Here is an 18,775-nt window from a genome sequence, read left to right on the forward strand (position 1 = left end):
TCATCCCCGAGGTTGCCATGGGAGCAGCCATGCTGACAGATGCCCCACAACATCATCCAGGCAGAGGGCATCACGGTCCTCAAGGGCTTCCCTGGCAGTTGGCAGCTGCAGGTCCAGACTGGGTGAGCGGACTCGGACACGAAGCCGCACTCCAATACAATCTCAGGTCCTGGATTCCCACAGCCATCCCCGGAGGCTCTCCCGGAGGAGCCAGGCACCAGCTGCAAGGGCTGAGAGTGGCTCCCAACACTACACCAGAAGGGGAGCACTGCGGCCATCAGGGGATTCCCCAGCGGCTGGTCGCAGAAGACAGACCAGGCAGCAGGCCCAGACACGAAGCCGCTCCCCTGTGGAACGTCGGCCTGCAGAATCCCGGGGCCAGCTCCATAGACACCACAGGAGCCAGTCCAGGCGACGAGGGCCAGCCCAGGTGCAAAGCCGCACCTGGGGACGTCAGGCTGAGAATGCCCACAGCCAACCCCAAAGATGCCGCAGAAGTAGGCGAACATGACCAACACATGTTAGCTCTGGTCCTCAGAGGCCAGCACAATAAAAACTGAAGATCTTATACACATTTCTCAGTGAGGTTCTTGTACGCTTTTCACAAGGTAGCATGTGCCTGGGGCTGGAAGCACAGGGTTGTGTTCTCCCAGGCACCTATCCCCCCATACCTTCCTTCCCATCCCTGGGTCTAGGCAGTGCTGGGTTCCAGCCCCAGCTCCACTGGGGCTCAGTATCTCCAGTGCCCACAGGTCAAGGCCGTGATAGAAGGGGCAGCTCTGTTCTGGTGGTGCTTCTGGCCTTGGGGCTGTCACTGCATTCATGGCATGAAAGTTGCCTCCCCCACCAGCCAGCTGCGGGCTGGGCCAGTGCCTGCCTGGGCTCTACTCCTGCATTGCTGCAATGGCAGCAGGTCTGAGTGGTGGTTCTGCTTTGGGGATGCTACAGTGTGTCGAGTGCCTGAACCACTAAGTTCTGTACCAAAGTCATTTTTATGCTTCCCATATGAGTCCTTTAGGCTTGCTTCAGGTACTCGAACATTGCTGAGTTCCACCCGACCAGCCTGTCCTTCAAGGCGTGGACATATATCCTTGGTGAAAGCACTATTCAGGAAGACCAGAAGCAGTGAATTCCAGTTATGTAAGCACGTATATCAGAAAATATTTATTGCATTTAGCACCAGAATTATGACTGATGTCAATTTAAATAAATGCAGAGCTCAGAGACTGGATTTAGCAACTATCTTTTGATTCTGATGAATGCATCTCATACAGTATATTTCTGATATCTTCTACACATACCTCTTCTTTTTCTTGTTTCATACAGGCTTGCTTCCATATTTCTTCAAATCATTCATCTGAAATGTTTGCACCAATGTTTTGAAGTATTTGTGCAACCTACAAAATAGTACGACTCCAGTTATTCTGATTAGTAATTTCTTTACACTGTAAAGTCTAGTTTTCACATACATTTGCATTGCACATCCTGGATCCTTAACCAAAGATGTTCCCATTTCAGTGAAATGGAATCTTATTCTAATGAAAACAATGGTGTACAAAACTCTTAATAAAGTTGATATAACTTTAATGTTGAAAAATCAAATACAAATACTACTGTACAGAGGATAAATGACTGTAAGTTCTCATAACTTTATTTATCAGTACTAAATTATTAAAATGTAACTGTGTCCTAATTCATCAACAGCCATAAAATAATCACTGACTAAACCCTACATTATCAAATGCACACGTAGTTTAATCTGGCTTTTACTATCAACATGATCATGTTGGCTATCAATTACATGCTATTACTCAGTCAAATAATTTCAGTTCTTTATTATAGACTGTTGAATTCCACTGAAGGAAACAGCATGTTTTTAAACACCGTTCTTTTGTAACAGGAAGAGTAACATTACAAAACTGCTTTACAGTCTGAATTCTCTTTAATTACTACAGGCCTATTCAAAACTGATATTATGACATGACTTTGGTTTTTCATATAATAATTTTGTTAGCTCCTAAATGTTTCAAGATATTAATGATCCATGTCAATACAAATCAGAGAACATCACCAACACTGAAGCTATCTGTTTAATGAGTACTGGATGATTTAAGGCACACAGAGATAGTTCTGTACTGCACTCTGTATAGCCTGTGTAGTCTACAACAGGGGATGACATCTCAGGCCACACTGTAACTCCAGAGATCTATCTGGTGCTTGACAGGTTTAATGGACTTTGCAGTGAAGCATAAATTCTATTTACAGTTTGCTATATTCTGCACACATGGATTTCCTTCTTGAGAGCTATGTTACAAAATGGTAAATGCTCATTAAAATGCTATTTTAAGTATATTTATGGAACATGACACTAAATCTTTTACGTCCCCACCACTAATTAGCAAGATTCTTTTATGTAAAATATATACACAAGTTCCAGATCTACTTTCAAATGACTGGATATTTATCTATTAAATGGCTAGGAGAGTTTGTTAATGTTTTTTTTTCCGTTTCAGGTTGGAATTTTACATTTTCCTATCACTGGCTCATAAATCATATTACAAGTAATCAAGTGATCTATTTTTCATTAGAAAATGCAGAGAAATAAAATAGAAAAACCATAAGCAACATCAAGTAAGGGGCAACACTGTTTTAGCATTTATGCTGGATGAACTTTGTGTTGGGAAACAGGAGTGGTAGCAGTCCCCAAAGATATCAACTAAAAAAATAGCTTGGAAATTGCTATTAACAAAACCTGGCAATTCAAGGGAAGACAATCTGGCTAAAGTTTTCCACTGAACATTCCTGTGTGATAGAAACTAGTTTTACACATCTGTAAGATTCTTTCTCTAGGAAAACAAAAACATTAACAACAAGAACTGCAAACCCTATTTATATATTTCTTTTTATATAGACAACATACTGTATCTACTAATAGAATTATACAATAATTTATGTGGAAGAGATTTTGGAGATAATCCACCTAACCATACAATTGAAGCAGGGCTAAATTGACCACTAAACCACGTTCCTTGGGATGTGGCTCAGAATTTGAATACATCCAAAGATGGAAATCTAAAATCTGTTCTGCATTACAGAATCACAGGTTCATAGGGATTAGAAAGGACCTCTGCAGATCATCTTGTTCAACCCCTCTGCTAAAGCACGTTCACTACAGTAAGCTGCATAGGCAAGAGTGAAGGCATGTTTTGAGTATCAATACAGGAGTCTCCACAAGCTTGTTCCAGTGCTCTGTCACACTCAAAGTAAAGACATTTTTCTCCATGTTCACATGGAATTTCCTGTGTTCCTGTTTGTGCCTGTTTGATCCTTGTCCTAGCACTGGACACCACTGACAAAAGCTTAGCCGCAGCTTCTCGTCACCCACCCTGCAGATATTTACAAGCATTAATAAAATCCCCTCAGTCTTCTCTTCCCCAGGTTGAACTGGCCCACATCTCTCAGCCTTTCAGTCTCTCAGGGAGATGCTCCACACCCCTAAACATCTTCATGGCCCTTGACTGAACTCTCTCCAGTAGTTTCCTGTTTTTCTTGAACTGAAGAACCCAGAACTGCATGCAGTACTACAGGTTTAAGAGACGGAACACCTCCTCTGTGAAGAGAGGCTGAGAGAACTGGGGCTGTTAAGACTGGAGAAGGCTCTGAGGAGACCTGATAGCAGCCTTTCAGTATTGAAAGAGGGGCTTTAAGAAAGGAGACAGACTCTTTATCAGCCTCTGTTGTGAGGCTGGTAGGAGAAGGGGAAATGGTTTCATACTATAAGAGTTGAGATTTAGATTGGACATAAGAAAGGTTTTCCAATGACAAGGGTAGTGAAGCACTAGAGCAATGTGTCCAAAGAGGTGGTGGATGCCCCATCCCTGAAGACATTCAAGGTCAGGCTGGGCAGAGCTCTAAGCAACTGCATTTAGCTGTGGAAGTCCCCATTCATCGTAGGGGAGTTGGGCTAGATGACATTTAAAGGTCCCTTCCAATTCAGATGGTTCTGTGATTCTATTTGACCTCACCAAGGCAAAGTAGATGGGGAGGATCACTTCCCTCATCCTGCTGGCCAAGCTCTTTCTAACACACTCCAAGATACCATTGTGGTTCTTAGCCACAAGGGAGCACCAGTAGCTCATCACCAACCTGTTGTCTACCACAACATTCAGGTCCTTCTTCACAGAGCTCCTTTACTTTAGGTCAGACCCTAACCTGATGCAGGAGGTTGTTCTTCCTCCTCTCACATTACAGAAATGTTGAAAGAGACTCTGAAGTCCTAAATTATCTACCAAGCATCATTCAACAAAACAGCATTTGAGCACGTGAGCAGCAACAACCTGACATATTTCCTTATATTACACATTTTATTGAGATATGACTTCAGGCAGTTTATGAATAACTTTGAATGTGAAGAGCATATAATTTTCAGATATCTGAATGGGTATTAAAGGAAGGTAATGTCAGAACAATGAATTTTAAATCTTTTACAACTTTCCTCTCCCACATGGCTCGAGGCATCACATTTATCTAGAAAAAAAGAATATTTTGAAAAGAAATATATATATATTATACCTCTGCCTTTGGTCTTGATTTAAAGATGTCTCCTTCATACACTCCCTTTTGACTGAAGACAGAAGGGAACAGTAATGCATAAGCATTGGCCTCATCACCATAATTATTTCTGTCACTGACGCGGCGAATTCGAGGAGCTGGAATATCTGAACGAATAGTTGGAACACCACATGCTCGATAACCTGTGGAAATCAATCAACAGATAATATGGAAAAGTATGTAAAGATAGTCTGAGTAAGGATAAAAGATTTTGCATTAAATAAGAGCAATTTTGATCCTTTGTCTCACACAACTTCAAGTGCTTATATAATTTTCCCCCTCATCTTTATTACTTCTAGAACTCTTACTTCCAGCTATAGCATGACACATGAGAATGGGAAATATTTTAGTAACTTTTAAGTATTTCAAAGATGATCTTGTTTTCCTATAATTACATCCTTAATTTCTGAAAAAATATAAAATGGTTTGAGTAGAAAAGGATCTTAAAGATTGCCTAGTTCTAACTCCAGAGCTTTCTCTTCCAAATCTCTCAGCCTATCTTCATAAAAAATATCTTCAAGTCCTCTGATCATCCTCATCATGATTGTGCCAAATATTCAAACCGACAAATTCCAAGCCACAATCCTAAACAAATCTAGATTAGATAAATTAACTCACTATTGAACATTAGCAATACCTGCAGCAATAGTTTTCAAACTTACTCCTGATTTTTTCTTAAATAATGCTTGGAAGCATGAGGTATGGTCCATTGTACTTACAGTCTGTTGGAAGACCACCTACTACAGCATTATACTGGGAAGAAGTTGTTTGATAGTCTGCAAATACACTGTCTGTTGGTCTTGTAAGTGTTTTTGGTGTCTTTTCTGAGCTTCCTGCTTCTTTTAATACAAGATCTTGTTGCTTCAACAGTGGCTCATCATCTGTCTTTGTGTCAGATTGAAGAGGAACATCTATTTTTTTCCCTGGTAAGTAGAAGTTACAGAATAGCCAGGATTTATTAGCAGCACATCATAAGAGATTTTTAAAATTTGTTTGAACTTCTCAGAATTTATAAAATAGATAACATAAGATAAACAATTTACATGCTTTATAATTATTCTAGGAAATTTTTATTTCCTCCTGATTTATGAGACAATCTCCAAACACAAAATCTGAAGGTGCACAAGTCCATGGGACCTGATGAGATCCATCCCCAGGTTCTGAGGGAACTGGTGGATGAAGTTGCCAAGCAGCAATCCACTATATTTGAAAGGTCATAGTAGTCTGGTGAAGTTCCCACTGACTGGAAAAAGGGAAACATCAATTTTCAAGATGGGAAAAAAAGAAGATCCAGGGAGCTATGGGCCAGTCAGTCTCACCTCTTTGCCTGGCAAGATCATGGAGCCTGAAGGCCCTACTAAGGCAAATGCAAAGATGAGAGATGATTGGTGGTAACCAACATGGCTTCACCAAGGGTTAGTCCTGCATGACAAATTTGTTGACCTTTTATGATGGATTTACAGCATCAATGGGTAAAGGAAGAGCAACTGATGTCATCTACCTGGACTTATGCAAAGCATTTGACACTGTCCCACATCACATCCTTGTTGGAGTGAAATGGATTTGATGGATGGACCACCTGCAATTTAAGGAACTGGCTGGATGCCAATCAGAGAGTTGTGGTCAATGGATCAATGTCCAAGTGGTGATCAGTGATCAGTGGTATTCCTCAAGGATCGGTGTTGGGACTGGAGTTATTTGGCATCTTTGTAGATGACATGGGCAGTGCGAACAAGTGCACCCTCAGCAAGTTTGCAGACAACACCAAACTGCATGGTGTATTTCCATGATGGAGAGAAGGGATGCGTGCATTTGACATGCTAGAGGGAAGGGATACCATCCAAAGGGACCTGGGCAGTCTTGAGAGGTGAGCCCATGTCAACCTCATGAAGTTCAACAAGGCCAAGTGCAAGGTCCTGAATCTGGGTTGGGGCAATCCCAAGCACAGATATGGGCTGGGCGGAGAATGGCTTGTGAGCAGCCATTCTGCTGAGAAGGATTTGGGAGTGCCAACCAATGAGAGAGATAACGAGCTGGCAGTGTGTGCCTACAGCCCAGAAGGCCAATTGTTTCCTGGGTTGCATAAAGAAAAGTAATGAGGGGAAAGAGTTTTAAACTGGAAGAGGGTAGATTTAGACTAGATATCAGAAAGAAATTATTTACTCTGAGAGTAGTGAGACACTGGAACAGGTTGCTCAGCGAGGTTGCGGATGCTCCCTCCTTGGAAGCATTTAAGGCCAAGCTGGATGGGGCTCTGAGTAACCTGGTCTAGAGGGAAGTGTCCCTGCCTATAGAAGGGTGTTTGGAACTAGAATCTTAAAGTTCCCTTCTGGTCTAAACTATTGTATGGTACTATAAAAACAACTCCAGGGTTCTGTCATTTGTATATAGCTCTCTACTATCACTGGCCAACACTGATTGGCATACAAGGGCTGTATGTACTCTGTAAATCCTGCTCTTCTATTGGAGCACCTAGTCTACTTCAGAAGGATTCTTGCTGTTATAGTAATAAGCTCAACTACACAGTTTCTCAGTATTAATTCACGTACCTTTTGTGATTACTTTTTCTTCAAATTCTTTTATAGCCATTTTGTCTTTCCAGTTCAGAAAGTTTGCAAACTCCAGATAATTAATGAGACCATCTTTATTCAAATCACAATAGTCAAATAAGGAATCCAAGAGCTCACTATCTAGTTTCAGATTAAGTTGAAAGCAGGCTTTCCTCAGGTCGTTTTTGTCTATCTTCCCATCACCATTCTATTATAAATAAAATAGTTGTTATAACAACTGATATAAATATAATCTAACATGTTATATATATATATACACACCATTTCCAAAGAGGACAAAAAAAAATAAATAAATAAATAAATAAATAAATAAATACACAAGTAAATTAGAAATTCAAAATCTGAATACAAGAGTAATAATAATTTTTTACCCAAATAGAGTGACTTCAGATTAAAAGTCAGTGTGATAATCTATCGTGCTGAAATAGCAATCTAATCACAAATTTTAAATGAAAACCAAGATTTCTTTTGAAAGTCAGACATCAAACATTTTGCATATGCTATCAATGTTATATATGAAATGGAAATAATATTCTTTACCCATAGAGAACAAAAAAAAAAAAAAAAAAAAGAGAGTGATTTGAAATTCCAGTGCTTGGCAATGCAGTAAAAAACTGCAGTTTGGAGGAAAATATGAATAAAATTCCTTCAATCATTTTTCTTCTGAGGTGATACCAATAAATAAATAAATAAAATAAAATAAAATAAAATAAAATAAAATAAAATAAAATAAAATAAAATAAAATAAAATAAAATAAAATAAAAATGTAGAAAATGGTACGGTTATTCTTTCTTACTCTTCTCCCTTGTTTGCCTTTATCTTGGACACCCCAAATACTATTTGGTAAGATTGTTGCAGTATCTACTTTGGTAAGTGGCAATTTGAGAAGCTGGTTTTCAGAAGACTGTTTTCTTTAGGAAAACCAACTTATCACTGTAGTATATGATCCTGCCTGTACAGTAGATTTGCTAGACCATATGGAATTTGCCTATAACTTTATGCTAAGTATAGAGCCAGTACAGCAACTACAACTTTCCAGAAGTTTTCTTTTGGTTTTTAGGTCTGAGTTGTTAGGTTATTTCTTTTTGGTTCATTGGTTGGTTGTTTTTTATATAGTTGTTTGTTTTACTTTTTAAATGCAACAGTAGGGGTGCAGATTTTGGCTGACAATAGGAATGTGTATTATTAACATAAGTATTCTCTGCAATCTTCTGCAATCTCAGAGGACTGTGAGAAGAAAAAACAGTCATAAAAACAAAAACATACAGAAAGAACACATAGGTAAAAACAAACAAAAAAAGAAATACATGCTCTTTGTCTGTTATTACACAACTTTTAACATAGATTTTCATTTATTCATTATTTAGTTCTTTAGCGTGTGACACTACATCAAACATTCTATAACCAAGCAATCTTGTCTTCATATTATTCTATAATTGCTTTGTTATTATTACCATTCTTCATATTTGCACCTTTGCAATAGAGAAGTACTAATGACACACAATACGCTTACTTTATTTTTTCTAAAACACTAACCTTATCATAATGCTTGAATGCTTCTAGTAACATGTCAAAATTTTCATAGTTAGCTTTCTTCAAGGCTTGTCGAACTGCAGCTAAGACAGCTCTCTCTCTGTCCTTGCCACGGAGGAACTCACTTGGAACCCTGCAGTGAAGAAGGTCTCCAACGCCTACAAGAGTAAACACTCCCTCCATTAGTTGTGCATATATAGAAAATAGACATTTTAAAAAATGACGCAGAGTAGAAGAATTTTAATTTCAATATGCTGATTTTAATCAGTGATGAATATTTGATAAGGCTATCTCATTAGAAGATTAAATGGTCCACACGATTTCACTATTTACATGCAGTTAATGCTCAGTACTTTGAAACATCTAAATGCAGCTTAATATATTAAGAGTTACTTAATGTCCAAATAGTTGAGAACAAAATAATACATTATTAACACATCACCACCAGCTCACCATGTTTGAGAATACTCACAAGAACCTAAAGAAAATTCAATGCAATATCTTCAAGGGCTTCAATATCACCGATTTCTAAAAAGACAATACTGTTCTTGGCACTATTTTTGTGTAATTCTTCTAGGTCTCTATGTATCTTAAAACCGTGAGCATTTTCAAACACTCTGACACACTGATCTACAATTTTCATCTAAGTCCCCACCACAACACTGAATATGATACAGAGTGCAAGAAGTTCAGATTTCAATTAACAAACAAGTATAGTTCACCTAACCCCATTCAAACAGGAATGTACGTGCACTATTTTCTACATGTAAAAAATTAATTTTTGCTGTCATTCTGCCTTCTTTTGTTTGTTCTGTTCCTTTTGGAGTTCCTTATAAGGCAAGCATACCTACATTTCACTTATTACCCAACATAGTAAATCAGGTACACGGGCTTATGAGAAATTTAAAATAGGTACTCTGGTCTTGACTTAAATAATGACTTAAATACATTTGAAACACTTAACTTTTGTTGCCTAACTACTTGCAGCAATTTCCTTTGCTTCAGTTTCCAAGTCATTAATAATTATACCAAAACAACAAAAATTTCAACAACATTTATTTGAGTTAAGCAGCTTTCAAAATGTTGCCACAATGAAAATTAATCTTTTTTTTTCTTTTTTTTTTTTCCCCCTCATTCCATTTTCTGCCTCTCTTCCAATCTCTATAGATTTCTATTTTTTCTCATTTATTGCTTGTAATTTTTACTCTTGTGAAAATGTACTGGAAAAATCATTATGAAGAAAAACACATAATTGAGGCAAATATCCATTTTTAGTTTGTCACTTAGATGTCAATATGAGTTTCTCGTGTTCTTCCTGCTTTAGATACAAAAGCTTCAAAAATTACTAATTAAAAAAAAATAAAAGTTACTTCATTTATTTTCAAATTGCCCCTTCAAAATGTTTGTGTTACCCTTAGGATTTTATGAAAGTAATATACTATATTACTTCAACATAGTTTCATCAACAAGTCTGCAAGACTTACCATATTCATCTGGACGGAGTAACATTCCAAAGGTATGGTTTGCAGGCACATTCATTGTTTCCGCTATGCTGTCAATATGCACATTTCTTTGTTATTTGCCAAACAGTTTATTAGTGGCTAAAATAAACTGTAAGCTATTATTAAAGAAACATGCAAGCCTGTTATACAATTAAGAATTATATACATAGTTAACCTGGATTTTTTTTTTCATTACTACTCTGCAAGTTATAATTGCAGAAAAGCATCCCGTTATAAACATTTAGAAAATTGACTGAATGAAATGAAAAATGATATAAATGAAAGAGTGAGGAAAGTTTTTATAGCATACATGACAGATATTAGTAATGTTTAGGGCAAATAAGATCTTCATCTGGAAAAGTGTCTCCAAGATAAACTACTTTTGACAACAGTAGAAAGATTTAATTACATCTGCTTTTTCACATGTAATCTTTTCTACAAAGCATAGCAACCAAGCAAATATCCATCTAGAAAACCTGCCTCCATTTTATTAATAGAAAATTAAGATGCTGTTGACTCTAAGAAATTATTTGCTCATTTGGAGAAGACGCAATGTTCATTTTATCTTCAGGTTTAATAATTAAATCCTTGTTACATGAATTAGAAGTCTCTGTCAAAAATGAAAGGAGAAGTAGGGCTTGGTTATGAAAAAAACAAACCCACAAACCCAGCAAAAAACCCCATATAACTACAGAGATGGAAGTATGATAAATGAAATACTACCATGCATTTTTCCTCTTTTCATACTAAATGATTGAGATGGTGTAAAACTCTCAAAATTAAATGTTGTTAGGTTATAACTTTCTTGTATTATTAGTGCTGGATTTGAGCTTACATTGCAACCTGTGTTCCCTGACTGATCACACTGCCTCATACTGCTCATAGTCTAAGTCTTCTTCACAGTAAGGACTGAAAGGAGAGAGGATAAACTGGCTCTCCCTACAGAAAGGGAAACGTGTTCACTCCTAGCAGGTACTATCAGCACAATCTGTCAGGGCTGCTGAGCCTCTGATTTTGAATGCAAAATTAAATTTGGTATTAAAGCCAATAATGTTCTGGGTCCCCAAATAGTTGTAAAGAAATATCAGGCATCTGCAAAGACAAACTTTGCATTCAGAAACATCAGTTTAGTAGCACAGCTGAATCCTGACCATGCCATGCCTTAAGACTATTGCAGTTCACCATAAGTACTGTTTTGAGAAATAAAAAGTTGTTGTAGATCACCCAAGATTCATGAAGCATTGTAACAATATGATTAAGTACATGCTGCTAGATAATATTACAGTTGAGTTTCATGCCCTTTTCCAACTGAATACAGACAGCCTAAAGCAGGTCATCAAATCCACTGTCAGAATAAGCAAAATGGTTGTTTCCAAACAATACACGAGACATTTCAATTCTTTCAAATCTTCCTAAAAGCAAAAGACTAAATAAACACTTAACTTCATTATACAGACACAACACAGCCTTTATTACTAACTTTCACACACACTAGGGCAGGCAGAGTACCACCGAGTAATTGAGCACTACAGTAGAAGCTTTGAACACACATTTATATTGCTTATCTTAGACAGAAAAAGAAACTGGGGGCTTGGCAAGTGTGAATAAATTTTGTTCTTGGAAGGTAACTTTGCTTACTTACGGATCAAAGACTTTTCCAACCTGAGGCTGAAATTTTTCCTTGAAATCATCATTCCTTTTGGATACAATCTGTGCTGCTCTTTTCCTATGAATTTTGAGAGAACTCTCAAACAGTTGCTTAACAATATTCTACAACCACTCAATAATATTAAAAAAACATATATGCTAAAAGGAAACAGCAACTTTGTGCAGGGGAAATAAAATTCAGTAACTGAAAATTCTTATATTTCAAAAATCAAAGACATCCTTATGTAAGGACATCCTTATGTAAGGAAATGCCAAGTTTTGTGCTTTCATACTATAGCAAAATGGGTTTGAATAAATTATTCTAAAAATTAGTCCTTGCATTTACTATTCAGTTCAATAAACCTAACAAACTGAGTGATAGGATAGCAAGATATAAAATTATATTCAATATGAGGATTCTTTTTTAAAACTCATACTGCTGATTTACTATTTAACACATTGTAACTTACAATTGCCAATCATAGAGCCAATTTAAGGATTTGGATACATTTCGTCCATCTTCAAAGTGAGGGGTTTCTATTCCATACACATGAGACTTGTTGAAGTTTGGTGAGTCATACTTCCTATTTATTGCTTCCCCTATTGAAGAAAGAAAATATCGTGTTTCAACTTGTTTAAAACACTTCAGCAGGAGAAATATACAAAAAAAGTATATTCATTCAAAAGACATAAAAATAGAGAAAGAAACATTAATAATTATTATTTTCAATTCAAGACAAGAAAATTGTGTAACTCACACAATACATAAGTATTTAAGATTAATCTCATTGTCAAAAGAGAAGACAAAAGGCAACAAAAAAGCCACACAAACTACTTGAGTTATAAAATAGCGGGATGTCCACTATTCTCTATATGTCTGAATAAAGACTAAGGAAAATCCCAACAGAATTAATGAAAAAAAATAAATAAAACACAACTGCCTAATCATGCAAACAAAAGCACATCGTAATGTCTGCATGTAAGCAGAAACAAACACCATTCAATCTGTTATTTATTAAAAATTAATACTAAGGAAAAAATACTTTGACCTGCTGCACTTTCAGATACATACTTCCTATATTGAATTAGTAGGAATTTTGCAGTAATTCTTTTCTTTTGAAAAGAATTGCAATTTGAACTTTCAAAAAATATTATCCATGCATGCTTCCTAATAAATGCTTCCTCTGGCTGTAGTGTTGCATGGAACTTTTATATTTGGTTCAAAACTAGAGCATAGCATTGATATTTTTCCCTTTTACATAAAGACGGTGTGTGTTCCTGATGCTTAGTTTGTCTATTCTTTTCTTGACTTCTCCATGGTCCTGTGGATAGAAGTTATGAAGGAGGCAGAAACAGACAATACCACTTAAACTTCTAATGAAGTTGGGGAGGAGAGGAAATAAAATTACACGTTTGGCCAATTTATAGCAATAGTGCCATACTCTGTAAGAGCAGCATTTCTCAGTGAGAGACCACAGTACTATACTTTCAATTCTCCAAAAAAAGTCTCCATGCAAAATTATTCATTATTACAACTGAAATATCTATTTCACAGTTTCTTACATTCTGGGCCAACTTTTACTAAATTGTTGGTGTTAGCACAATAGGTAACTTTATCGTAATGCCAGTTTTATAGACTAAGAACGTAGGTTTCACAGTTTAAGGGGAAAAGATGGACATGGGAAAAATAGAAGTGGTTGCATAACAAATATACCTGCTCGCAGTGTTCCTGTGTAGACCTATGAGATAACAGTAACTACTAAGGACCAACTCAAATAAATATAGTCCCTGAAGACTGAAGCAGTGTAGGTACAGCCCAGTGGAAGACGATAAACTAAGACGGTGGGGCAGACTCGCAGGCACTGTGCTGCAGACTGAGGAATTTGCATTTCAGAGTGACAGACAGCACACTGAAATACCCTGTAGCAACCAGAGCTTGATACTGAGCTTCTATCAGAAGACTAGATGACCATTGTATGAATCCTCATGAAACAGAGGAACTAGAAGAAGAAGTACTGGGACAGGCTGGGCTCAAAGTCTCTGAGCCTGAGACAGCTCTCAATGGCATAGATAACACTGAAGTCACTAAGCAACTAGAGCATCTAGATGTACCTACATTCTTGAGGATACTTTGTTTTCCAAATATCTCCCAACATAAATCAGTCTTTCAGCACCTTCATTCAGCTGTTATACTGCCTAACACACTGACAACGCACCTACAATTCTAGAAATAGGTACTCTTTCAGTTGTATATCTGATTTTTTTTTTTAAATTATTATTTTTTGCACCATTGCTTTTAAAACTGATTTATACTCTATAATATTAATAAAGAAATAAACAGTACAGTTCTTATGTTGCTTCTTACTAGCCTTTGAACAGATGAGAATTATAATCATTGTGAACATACCACAATAATAATCATTGTGTGACACAACATACAAATCATGTCCTTCTCTGGCTTCTTTGTCTACTTCCGCAAAAGTTTTTGGAGGATTTATAAGCACTCCAGCTGGTATATCTGAAAAGTAAAGAAGATATGTATGGGTTTATTGTTGGTTTGCTTTTAAATTTGAAACAGAATTTGTTGGAGATGTGAATACCATGGAAATATGACATTTTTCATCATACTTGCAGAAAATCAATAGAACAGGAATCTTGTAACATGATGAGAACAGGGCAAGAATCACAGAAACTGAAACGAACAAAACCATTGCAAAGGGGACTACATGATGAACATGTGATCTGCTTGTATCTGTGGAGGAGAGACTGACAGGTCATGGTAATATATCTTACATAAGTGAAAAATATCAGTACATTTTTATGCCTTTCAATATCTTTTACAATGACTTTTCTACTAAATCAGAATTGTTGGAAGCATACAATTCAGGCTAGATATTAAATTGCATTTTATCTTGTATTTACAAGAAGTACGTTTTAGCATTACTTTTTTCCTACCTTGGACAGTTTTTGTTCCAAATGTGGTATTGGTTACATCCAAGCCCTCGGGTAACATAGGAGATTGATCATGTGACCTGCCCAAGGGTGCTTCACGATTACTAAAGTAGATTGATTCTTTTCTGTCTTGCATTTTTTGTTGAAAATTAGTTTTAGGAGGCGGATTTACCAGTGATTTTACCTAAAGGCGTCACAAACAAAAGAAGCAAGAAAACCAGTACATTTTAATCATTCACACATCAGGATGGCTATCCCCTCACATCCACAAGAACAGCAGAGTAATAGTAAGTCTTCTAAAGACATTTTAGATTATTAGACTCTCAATTTTATCTAACAAGTTGTAATACAGAACTGTATTGTAAGATAAGGCCATTAATAATCAATGCTATGCTAAATCTCCAGCAAAATAAAACACAGACTCTAAGACAGAACTTTTTAATTTTATACAAGATTTTTCACTTGTTCATAAATAAAATTTCAGGCTGCAGTTTTTCTGCTCTTAATGTATATTAGAAACCATTGTCAAAATACAATATGACTAAACCGAAGTGATAGCTGTAACATCTTTTGAATGAAGTCTCCTAGTGCTTTTGAGGAAAGACATCTGTTGTCTAGTGGTCAAGTCTATTCACTAAACGTCTGCTCCCAGTTCTGCCAGTGCATATTTTAAGATACAGACTAATACTGAGATTCAAAAAGAAGTATTAACAGAAAGGACTTTAGGAGGGTTTCTCAAAGCTTTACACTAAGTCAGACAAAATGTCTCCCCAGAAGGCTAGGGTCAATAGAAATTATTTGTAAGCTTAGGTCAATACAAGGGGAAAGATAAAATCTCAAAAAAGTAAAAAAGGTTCAAAAAATATCAAAACAGGCTACAGTGATCTTCTTAAATCATTCAGTTTTTCAGACTGACCATCAAAATAATGGGGACCCTAAAGAAGATTTATTATTAAATATTTAGTAACTGTTACATGACTATATATTGGATTGGAGGAAAAAAATACATAAAATAATGAAATAAAAAGCAGTAGTAGATAAAATGACCCAAATCCATGCTTAGAAAACTGACTCCAACTCTTTCTCCAGTTAACATTTAATCAATAATACAAAGTAAAATGGACTTCCACAGATGATACAGACTAAACAAGTCAATCTGTTCAGCATAAAACTTCTGAGGAGGTACAGCACAAATCTAATTGTTTTATTGTTACTATTATTTTGGATATGCCTAATGAATGTGCTACTCAAATATCAGGTCTTAGCTTTTTCAACCTCAAGACTAAGCCTATAAGGTGACCTAATCTACTTTTGCCTAAGCTTCTTCATTTGTTAAACTGAAAACTGTGAATTTACAAGCTCTGCTAAGAAGACAGAGCAGCAAGTGTCATTTACTAACAAATTGCTACTCTCAGAGATTTGAGTATTATCTGATAAAATTAACAAGAGCTCTTCAGTTGTTCGATTACATCTTACAAAAATAATTTCTGAAAAATACACATAAAATAGACTGACATGTCCAAAATAGCACTTTTTAACTAACAAAATAATTTACAACTCAAAAGTAAGAAAGAATACATAAGAAGTTGCTAAACATTGTCTGATAATAGTCTACTTGCCAAGAGCTCGTTTTGCATCTGTATTTAGAAAAGACTAAAGCAGCAATATTTGTGAGCAGAAGACATTAAATGCTGAAATACAATGAATATTCATTACTCACTGCAAAACTGAAGTTCAACTGTTTCCCTATTTCAATCAAGCTCACTAAATCCTACGAACAGACCTCAGAATTCAGATAATCCAAGCAGCAGTGAAATGTTCAATGAAATCACTCAGCTATGACTTTATCTCCAATGATGAAGGAAACAGCTGCATTTATTAAGCACATTCTTAAGCATTCATCCTCAAACAAAAGTAAAGAAGTCACATTCGTACAGGAACTGAAGAAGGTGATGCTATGCCGTGCGTCAAGTCAGCTGCAACGTCAGGATCATCTGCTGTGCCATAGAATATTCTTTTAGCACCAGGAGCTGGATTTGTCGTATTTCGAAACTTTTTCACAGTATCTGGAGTGATGGGCTATATATAAGGCAAAGAAAATTACAATTTTACAGAAGATTTCCATAATACAGTAACAAAAAGAAAATGTACCACAGCCAGTTCAGCACAATTCCACAGATGTAAGAGCAAAATAGATGTTTTAGGACTATAACACATGCCAGAAGATGTTGATACACTGAACAGAACGTCAACACAACCCAGACTAAATTTAATCAAATCACCAACAGAAGTAAGGAGAGAGGAAGCTTCACTTTTCTGGTTTAGACTTTTAAAGTGGATAAGAGCTTCCTTACATAAGTTACATTTACCAACTTAAGAAACATTTGGCCTAATCTACAACAGTTCCCACATCAATTATGCAGTTTGAGAAATTACTTCAAATACTGTCTTTTTGGATTATTATTATTATTATTATTATTATTATTCCTCTATCAGAAATCATAACAACTTCTCAAAATAATCACTGTAATTGTAAAATGTAAAATGATCCTCTTTAATCCTACTTAACACATGATGAATTTCGTAAAACTTACAGGGAAAAAAAAAAAGAAAAACATAATAAACAAAAATAGAAACTTTTACATTCCTACTAGCTACTTTCTGTGATCTCTTTAAACAATAGGTATATATATACATATTTATACATAGTTTTATATATATATATGTAGTTTCTAAAGATAATGGCTGTAGAAAAAATATGACCATGATTTCATTGATGTTCTTTATTTTAATAAATAGCAGAAGATAGGAGATGTAACAGATTTAGGGCCTAGCTGAAAGCACAATCACTAATATGAAGTTATATAGAAGCTTAAAAGCAAGCATCTCAAAAGCACACTCACCTTGGGCAAAGCTTCAGTGAGGCACTGTGCAACTGTATCTCCTGTTGGAAACAACTTCCCAGCCTAAGCAACACGACAGCAACAAAAAAAACAAACAAAAACCAAAAAACACAAGATGTAACCAAGCCAAATGCTTCAGCATCTCATACAAGATGTTGGCTAATTGTCCTCACTGTTAAAAAGGAGCCTCCCACTTTATTTTGGGAGTGAGGCAGGACTGCAGTGAGAGGAGCCCACTGGCCCCACCAGCTGCCTCTGCTTCAGCCCCATGGCCAGACTACGACCCTGGTAAGGCATAAAGAGCACGCAGGCTTCACTCACAGCCAAGATGTAGGGAAATCTGTCCATGAAACTCCCCTTGTAGACGGGCTGTGGTGGACCCGCCATGGTGCAGGTGGGACAGTTTACCTGTTGGCCTGGTAACGGCTGCACCCTGGGTAGCACCACCAGCTTCTGCCACACCTCCCTCACAGCCACATCACACACTGATGGCCTCCTGGCCTCAGCTCCTCAGGGGAATGCCAACACAAGTATCAAACCTGCCCTGTGGAAACAGATTATTTCCAAAAAGTAGCTTAGGTGAGGCAGATCAAGTTTCACTGCCGTTTAAAGCTCCTCTGCTTTCAGAAAGGCCATTTTCCTCTCAGGTGACATTAGTAAACTCACCACTTCCCCCTTAGTGTGAAACCTATTCCTCTGTTAAGTACAACAGGACCGCATTGTGAATTGAATAAGCCTGCTAGTGTTAGAAATGAGGGATGTATTTTATCTGATTGAAAGGAATAACTGAGCAAGGATAAAAATGTCAACAGAAGAGGGAACTACTTATTCAGGGAGAGAACAAAGCATAGTATTGCAAACCGATACACTAAAATGATTATGTACAAAAAGCTGAAACCAGGACTTAAACTTTTATTGTTTTATGTGTTTGTATTTCTACTTAGCCTGTACTCAAGGTATTACTGCTTTGTACATTGCTACTTGTGATTTATTTTACAGTGTTCTTCCCCAGCAGGTGGCCACACCTTCTAACTGAAAGAATCCCTTCAGCCTTGC

General features: G+C 36.7%; 1 protein-coding gene across 2 annotated transcripts in view; it reads right to left on the reverse strand.

The window, feature by feature from the left end:
* Positions 1-18,129, reverse strand: part of EFHB (EF-hand domain family member B) — a 22,849-nt gene extending 4,720 nt beyond the window's left edge. Inside the window, exons 1-13 of one of the 2 annotated variants that reach the window (XR_004306447.1) lie at positions 18,041-18,129; positions 17,720-17,782; positions 16,752-16,895; positions 14,820-15,000; positions 14,272-14,382; positions 12,335-12,464; positions 11,860-11,943; positions 10,200-10,267; positions 8,719-8,873; positions 7,161-7,368; positions 5,331-5,534; positions 4,573-4,754; positions 1,302-1,397 (exon numbers count right to left, since the gene is read on the reverse strand). Coding sequence is in view for 1 of the 2 variants with exons in the window: in XM_015854008.2 (XP_015709494.1) it covers positions 1,350-1,397; positions 4,573-4,754; positions 5,331-5,534; positions 7,161-7,368; positions 8,719-8,873; positions 10,200-10,267; positions 11,860-11,943; positions 12,335-12,464; positions 14,272-14,382; positions 14,820-15,000; positions 16,752-16,895; positions 17,720-17,782; positions 18,041-18,106 (1,644 nt within the window). In the remaining variant the exon portion in view is untranslated. Of the gene's footprint in view, positions 1-1,139; positions 1,398-4,572; positions 4,755-5,330; positions 5,535-7,160; positions 7,369-8,718; positions 8,874-10,199; positions 10,268-11,859; positions 11,944-12,334; positions 12,465-14,271; positions 14,383-14,819; positions 15,001-16,751; positions 16,896-17,719; positions 17,783-18,040 lie in introns of those variants that run through there. The other variant, XM_015854008.2, reaches the window with a different exon arrangement.
* Between the last annotated feature and the right edge of the window lie 646 nt (positions 18,130-18,775).

The sequence above is a fragment of the Coturnix japonica genome, chromosome 2, assembly GCF_001577835.2.
Source record: "Coturnix japonica isolate 7356 chromosome 2, Coturnix japonica 2.1, whole genome shotgun sequence".
Taxonomy (NCBI): domain Eukaryota; kingdom Metazoa; phylum Chordata; class Aves; order Galliformes; family Phasianidae; genus Coturnix; species Coturnix japonica.